The 7,508-nt window shown below is 61.8% G+C and overlaps 1 protein-coding gene across 2 annotated transcripts; it reads right to left on the bottom strand.

Annotated features, from left to right (window-relative positions):
• Nucleotides 1-479: 479 nt before the first annotated feature.
• On the bottom strand, nt 480-6,882 carry LOC138376385 (synaptotagmin-15). Of its 2 annotated transcripts, none has more exons than XM_069460666.1 (7): nt 6,794-6,882; nt 6,111-6,253; nt 4,904-5,199; nt 3,335-3,505; nt 2,652-2,772; nt 1,533-1,712; nt 480-622 (listed from the first exon to the last, which is right to left on the bottom strand). In XM_069460666.1, the coding sequence occupies exons 1-7, from the start codon at nt 6,865-6,867 to the stop codon at nt 480-482; spliced, it is 1,128 nt and encodes a 375-aa protein (XP_069316767.1). In that variant the 5' UTR covers nt 6,868-6,882. The 2 variants fall into 2 exon arrangements, with proteins under 2 accessions (XP_069316767.1, XP_069316766.1); XM_069460665.1 differs by having other exon boundaries at nt 4,904-5,220.
• Between the last annotated feature and the right edge of the window lie 626 nt (nt 6,883-7,508).

Below are 7,508 nucleotides of genomic sequence, written 5' to 3' on the forward strand. Positions count from 1 at the left end.
ACACAGGTGAGGCCCTCTTCACCCGGCACAGTGGGCCACGCTGACGTGGCCCACCAGCGGGTACCTGAGCGGGCTGCTCACGGCATTCTCCCCACCACCGCCCCGAGCGGTGTGTCTCCTCTGCCAGGCGGAAGGCGGAGAAAGCCCAGTGGAAGAGCAGAGGGTCATCAACTGCATCAGCACACTGTTGGCCTTCCCAGATGGCGGAGCCCAGGTGTGCCCCTCGAGTCCACGCAGTACGCACTGCCATGCCATCACCACATGGAGTATTTCTTCAGAACCCCTGGGGTCCCACTCTGATTCAGGCCCAGGCCCAGGACTCCATGCCCGGGCAGCCCCACAGGTAGGGTTGTGTAGGGAGCACACTGCCCACAGCTGCTGACCAGGGAGACCTTGGATGAAACGTCCCTGATTGTGGCCATCCCGAGCGGCCGCGAGGAGGGCGGGTCCCGAAGCAGAGCCACGGTCCTGGGCGCCGGTCAGGGCTCGGAGGTGCCGCTGAGCGCGTGCCAGCGCTTCACCAGCTCCTTGGGCCTGCTGAGCATCTGGTCCCAGTGCTCCAGTTCCCTGCCTCGCGTGTACATGTAGGGGCCCACCACCACCCGGCCCAGCGGCTGGCTCTCTGCAGGGGGGAGAGGGCCGGTGTGCTCCTGAGCACAGAACACGTCCCCAGCAACATCCCCAGTGACGTCTCTCACCCACTCTCCCCTGCCCTGGAAGCAAGTGGCGACAAGCACCAGCTGACAGCCCCCAAACCGGCCTGCCTTTGCTCTGGGGCTGGAAGGGCTGCTTCTCCCCCACCCCCACCCCCAGAGGGGATCCCAGGTGGAGAGCCCACCCTTCAGGGCCACTCCCCCCCCACCCCGCCGTTCCCTGCTGCACAGCCACGTTAAGCCTACTTTGCCTCAAAGAGCTAAGGGAGGAAAGGGCCCCTCCAGAAAGAAGGCCTCTTCCATCAGCGAGAACATTCAATAGTACCGTTCACCACCAACCCCCACAGTGGGGAAGGGCCTTAAGTCCAGTCCATGGGACCAGCCACGGCCTACCGGCTCTGCTTCCCAGACAGTGGCAGTGGACACCAGGTACGGGGCAGTGCGGGAGAGCTGGCTGGGATAACTGGCCCAGGACCCTAAAGGCTTGTCTAGAAGGTGCGAGGAAATGCAGGGCACGCCATGGCCCACAGCACTAGGTCCCTTGGCTGGTGGCAGGCACTGTGCTGCCTCCTGTCCTCTCTGGAGAGCGGCCCCAGGAGGGGATGGGTAGCAGAGGCCATCGCTTAACCTCTTTCTAGGGTACCACACCGAGTCCGACTGGACTCAAGCTGGGCATGAATCCCAGCCCTGCTGCCCGAAAGCTGCATGTCCTTGGACAAGCGTCTCAGCCTCTCTGAGCACTAGCTTCCTGAACCCGGGCACAGAGCTCGTGCAGCTCCTCCCGAGGCCTGGGCAGGAGGCATTCGTTCTGCCTCAACATGCAGCAGCCCCTCCCTTGCCCGTCACCGCAAAAGCCTGGAGTCGGGGGAGCAGCCTTACTGTCCCCTTCCAGGTTCTGCATCACTGTCAGGCTGAGGCTGGCGGTGTCCAGCTCGGTGGCATCAGTCTTGAAGCTGAAGGTCTCGTTGTACACAGGGTTGACGGAGCCCAGCACAGCCGACGTCTTCTTGCACTTGACGAACTTGTTGTGGTTCATCAGAGACACTCTGACAAACACACCTAGGGGCGGCGCACACCAGTGGGCAGAGGAGGCGGGCAGGAGCCCCGCCCACCCAGGTGGTCCGGCCAGGAGGGCACGTGCCCAACCCCGGTGCTGGGTCACTCACACAGCCGCTGGGTCTCAGGGGCAGGAAGCGGGTGGCTGGGCGTGCTGCCTCACACCCGGGAGCACTCTGCTCCCTCCCTGCTCCTTCCTGTCTCAGGAACACGCCCACGGCTCAGGCTGGCCCTGTTTACCGGAGCCTGGCATGCCATGGGGACCACATTCGCACTGGGTTCTCAGGCCTGCTGGGGCCCCTTGTTCAGTGGGCTAAGATTTTGGGGGTGGGGGCAGAGGGCTTTGGATCCTCAGTGGAGAATCTGAATCCCAGCTGGCTTACAGTGACCCAGATGCAAAGACCAGCAGGTGGCCGATGACCACCACCTCGCTGGGGCGACCCGTGTAGGGGTGGGATGTGTGGGGTGAGCCACCCCTCCCCCAGCCCCTGTGTTCTGGGAGGCTGGGGACAGGTGTACCACCTGCCCTGCGTCAGTGCCCTAGTGAGTGGGCAGCTCTCCTCTGGGGGTAGGGGGAGCGGGCGGTGCCCTGGAGGAACGGGACCCCTCAGCTGACGGAAGGGTGGAGGTGAAAGTGGGCAGGGCAGTTCAAGGAGCTAAGACGCTGCCTTGGGGAACGGGAGGGCCAGGGCTTGGTCTTGGGGTCAGGTTAAACCCCTTGGAGCAGACTGAGGAGATGCAGCCTTGGGTTCAACATAGCAAGGGGCTTCTGGCACTGGAACTGTCCACAGTGGGAGGGCACGTCTCATGAGGTAATGAGCCCTCCATGATGGGGTATATGCAAGCAGAAATGAGATGGTCAGGGGTGAGAGTCGAACTCTAGCCCCAGGCCCCAAGCTCAGCGGGCAGGACCTTCCCGAGGAGCAAAAGGGAAGAACTTACTGACAATACCCCTGTCCTCCTGGAGCCGGAGGCCCTTGGCACGCAGCACGACCACTGTCAGGCGGCTCAGGTAGTCGTTGTAGCCGAGGCAGAACTGGAGGTCGCCAAACTCCGAGGGAGGCTGGGGAGGCCGAGATGGAAGCGCCCTAGCCCTGCCACTCTGACAGGTGCCCGGGGGCCACAGAAGCCCCATGGTGCCTCCCTCCCTCCTCCCAGCAGTGCACAGGACACAGCCACAGGGTCTCCTTTGAGCCCCACTGCCATTTACTAGATGGGGAAACAGGTCTGGAAAGCTGCGGGACTTGCGCAGTCGTGTGGACCAGACCTAAGGATCAGTACCCAGGTCTGCAGGATTCCAAAGCCTATTCTAAGCCACCTGTCCTTCCTGGGGCGTGGGGGAACATTTCCCTGGGCTGGTCCGTTTGTGGTGTCACCGTCACAGCTGTCTGACCTGGACGGGCATCCACACATGGATTTTTCAGGTCGCTCCAGTGTGAAAGGAACTCGGGCGACCCCTCCCTGCCCAGGGGCGGGGCATCCCCCTCAGCCAGCAGCAGGCCTGGGTCACTCTTGTAGGGTGGTGTGCAGTACTCGAGGGCTGATGCCGGCCGACAGGTGCTGGGCCCTGTGCACATCTGCTGGCTGCCACGGCAGTGCTGACACTCTGGTGACCTCGACCTTACCTCCAGGCTCTCGGCCTCCAGGTCTCTCCAGATGATGCGCCGGCAGTCACCTGCCAGGGTCTCGTGCTTCAGGGGGAACAGCACCTGGCCCAGGAGCTGGTGTTTCCTCTGCCTGTCCACGTGGTACACTGAGAACCTCAGTACCCTCTGGGTGACGCTCTTGCTGGACACCTGGGGGAGACGTGGGGGTGGGACATGAGAGGGTGTGACTCATTGTCCTGAACACTTCATGGGAAGGGGTGTCTCAACCAGGGACCTACACCCCCCAAACCCAGGCATTTTCAGGGGATCCTTCTCAGCAGCGGGGCCAAGTGGCCCCACGAAGTGGGAGCGTATACCAGGGCCTTGCTACCCAGAGTGTGGTCCTAGGAGCTATAGCTTCCACCACCACCTGGGGCCTTGTTAGAAATGCAGCGCCCATGAGTGGGCGTCTGCCAGTTAGCAGGAGCTGCAGGTGTGACATGCCTGCACAGGAAGTGTGAGGCCCCCCCGTGCTGTAGCACGGGCCTGGGGCCTGGGACACTGGCCTGCCCCTGCTCTCTGCATCGGGCACGCCAACTTGGCCCCTGAGACTTGGCCTCCTCACCTTCGAAACGGGGATACCACCCTGGTCACAGCGCCTGACCCATTAATACTGATTTCAATACTGATTTTCTCCTCTTCCCTTTTCTCCTTCTTCCCTTTCCCTTTTACAGCATGGAGGGGCAGGATCTAGTTGGGGCAGGATGGGATGGAGAAGTGGTGAGTCAAAAAAATAAGCAGGCGAGCATGACACGTGGCCATGCGGGGCAGCAAGGCGGCAGCCTTGGATCTTGTCCTGAGAAGAGTGGATTCACCTGTTAATTCTCACAGCCTTGGACGCAGCAGGGTGGCCCGGGACCAGGCCCCACAGCCCCCCTCTTCCCAGCTCTCTGCCTGGGAGGAAAGCGCGAATCGTGGTGCTGGCCTGGGCAGTCACACTCTTCCTGGAAGCTGGCCTCTCCTTACCTGTTCAGCCAGCCTGAGAAAATGTTTGTCCAAGGCCTCTAGGCAGATCTTGACTGCCGGCGTCCCCTAACGGGCCCCGGTCACCTGCTGAGGCTCCCAGGACCCTACTGGCTCAGTGCCCTGACAGCCTCGCTACCTCCAGACCCCGAGCCAGCCCAAGGTGCAGCAAAGGCTCCAGGATGGCTCTTGGACAGTTCCTGTCCCCACCTCCACCTTCCTTGGATCATCTGGCCAGAAACTCCACACTGCTCCAGGGCTTTGGGGTGCTTCCCCTGAACCCCACAGTCCAGGGCCTGGCATTCAGTCCGTGCTCCAAAAATGTGTTATCTCTTTCTCTCCTCCAGACAGTCAGGATAGGAGGAGCCCAGCCTTCTGGCCACCCCCTCTCCAAGTCTCTCCTCTGACCCCTCCATCAGCGGCCCTGACCCTGTGGGCTGGGTAAAGCAGAGCTGGTGGCATCGAGGGTCCCAGAGGGGCTGCAGGGCGCTGGCTGGTGCAGGAGGCTGGGGCTCTCCTGCACAATGCCCGCTCCTTCCCTGGAGGCCAGAAGACCCCAGACCCTGCCTGCTCCAGAGGCCGTACCTGGAAGATGAAGTGCTCATCAAACTGCGGGTTGGAGGTTTTGCGTTTGGTCTTGGACTGGAGGAAGCGCCGCTCATCGGGCAGCAGGTGGAGCTTCACCAGGGGGCTGCAGGTCTCTGAGGGGGCTTGTAGCTGCCGCGCCTTGATCAAGCCCACCAGCAGCCGCTCAGCCTCCTGCTGGTATTCCACGGAGAACCACAGCCGCCCTAGGCAGCCGGCAGGGAAGTCGGTCTCACTCTTGTCCTCCGAGAACTTGTAGAGCTCCGGGTTGATGGCCCCCACCACACATGTGTCTCCTACAATGGAGGGTGGGAGGGCTGGCAGGCCAGGGGAAGGTGAGGGTGTGGAGAGAGCAGCAAACCCTGTCCCGGCCCATCCCTCTCCACTGAGCCTCAGCTGGCCGACCAGATCCGCCCCACTCCCTTCTCCAGACTGAACACATCCCCTCTCCCCAGTGCGGCTCCTCCAGGAAGCCTCAGCACGAAGGTGTTGCACAGCCAGGCCTGGGCCCCAGCAGGGTGCAGAGTGCTCATTTGACACTGCGCCACACCCCTGCCCCTGTGATCTACCCCATCTCTGGAGGTCAGGGCTGCTTTCAGGGACACAGTGCCCAGCACCTGGCCTGGGCCCTTTCCATGGTGTCTAGAGAATGACTCAGTGAGAAAGTGCTGCCTTTTTTCTTCCTCTTCAAATTAGAAAGGCCAAGCTGATTACTAGGTGGTTGCTGGGCAGGTCTCTTGAGGGAACTTTAGAGCAAAGAGGTGGCAGAAATCTGTGTTCCCAGCTCCTGGCATCCTGCCCTCCCGGTCAGCCAGCCCATCCTTCTGGAGCAGGACCCAGCACAAGTTCTGCACCTGGGTACGCCTGGATTCCAAGGCTGGATCTGTCACTTACGGTCTCTAGGACCTTGGGCAAGGAACCGTTAACCTTCCTGAACCTCAGTTTATGACTGTGTAAAATGGGTGATAATTCCTCCCCCCCAGAGCTGTGCTGAGGTCTCACTGCAAAATGGCACATGAGACCATATCTTACCCTGCATGGGGCGCGGCAGACACTTGGTAAACGAAAGTACCCAGAAAGAGTGGCCACCAGGCAACCCTGGCATCCCTGGGCTGGTTCAGGCTGTGTCTGGAGCTAGGCCGGTGAAAGCAGATGGGTCCACCTGAGTGGACCCTGACCCCCTGGCACCCCTGGAGGGAGCACTCACCAAGGTTACTGCTGGGGGCGTGAGGCAGGAGCTCCGGGGCTAGGCAGGGGTCTTGTGGGGCCTGAGCCCACTCTCCACTGTGCAGGGGCACCCAGTCTCGGCCTCGGAGGGAAGGGGGCACCACAAATGGCACACCTGGAGGGCTGTCCAGAGGGAGGGGGACAGCAAGTAGGTGGCAAGTGAATGGTGCAGATTCAGAGCACCCAGCCAAGGGGGTTGAGCCCAGGGGCTGGAGGAAGAAAACCCAGTGGGAGGCAGGAGCAGGCAAGAGCACCATTTTCTGGGCCCACACTAACATCCCCCCAACCCCCGCCCCACTCACAGAGCCAGCACCTCTCTCTGCCCGAGGCAGCGGGACGTTGGAGAAAGAACACAGTCTCTGACACCAGCCTGTCTGGGTTTCCATTCCTGTTCTACCACTTACTAGTTGTTGCTATCTGGTTCTGACACTTGTGTCCCCTGAGCCTCAGTCTCCTCAGCTGGAAAATGGGTTTCCTAATGCCTACCACTAGCCCGTGGTGAAGTTTCCGGGGTTTCTTTGTGAACTCTCCCAGCATGGTCGCCGGCATAGAGGAGGCACTCTGTTAACAGGATTTTCCTTCCCACCCCACCCCAAGGGAAACTGCACAGGGAGGGACCTAGAACAAGGCCAGGAGCCCATGAGGCCCCACATCCTGCCTCACCTGCTGGGTGGGGTCCTTGTATGCATCTGGCAGAGCTTGTCCCCCTGTCCACTGGAGGTGGCTGTGGTGGCCATGGCTGGTGTCCCTGGCAGCTCCTCATAGGCAAGGATGGCACAGAGCCTCCTCCACAGACAGCAGCTCAGCCCGACCAACAGCAGCAGCAGCAGCCCCCCGACGATGCCCCCAATCACCAGGGCCAGCTGCTCTGGGGGCAGAGACCACCAGGACTGTGCTGCCTCAGGCAAAGCTGCTGCCCTCACTCACACCCCTGGCCTGCCGGGGGCACACTGGGACAGCAGCCCCTCCCCCTAGGTTGGATCTGGAGCGGCACAGAAGCCGGCTTCCCGCGTCTGCAGGGCAGGGGTCCTGCTGGCTGGGCTCTGCGGGGTCTCAGTGGAAAAGCCATTTCCCCTGGGGTCCCGGTGCCCTGGGCAGAGCATTCTGGTTTGCCTCAGAAAGCAACTGGCCCTGGCCTTGGGATTCTGGCCGGAGCATTTCCTTGTGCTTCTCGGTAGAAATCAGACCTCCCCTCACCAGGACCCCCTTCTTCCCCAGGCTCCTGTCGAGGCTTGTCCCGGAGCTTGGGTGGGCGCCATTGCTGAGGGAAAGCCCAGGAAGGAACCGCTGCCCTTGTTTGCATGCAGGGCTCCATCCTCTGGGGTCCTGGAACCTCCTGTGAGTCTGGACTCCGCTGGGGTTCTGTAACCTTCCCTGG

The sequence above is a fragment of the Eulemur rufifrons genome, chromosome 28, assembly GCF_041146395.1.
Source record: "Eulemur rufifrons isolate Redbay chromosome 28, OSU_ERuf_1, whole genome shotgun sequence".
In the NCBI taxonomy this organism is placed as follows: Eukaryota; Metazoa; Chordata; class Mammalia; order Primates; family Lemuridae; genus Eulemur; species Eulemur rufifrons.

Coding starts and splice junctions, on each gene's coding strand:
- LOC138376385 (XM_069460665.1), bottom strand. CDS start 6,867: ATGGCCACCACAGCCACCTCCAGTGGACAGGGGGACAAGCTCTGCCAG. Junction 6,254..6,793: donor ACAAGGACCCCACCCAGCAG/GTGAGGCAGGAT, acceptor CCCTCTGGACAG/CCCTCCAGGTGTGCCATTTG. Junction 5,221..6,110: donor CGCCCCCAGCAGTAACCTTG/GTGAGTGCTCCC, acceptor CTGGCCTGCCAG/CCCTCCCACCCTCCATTGTA.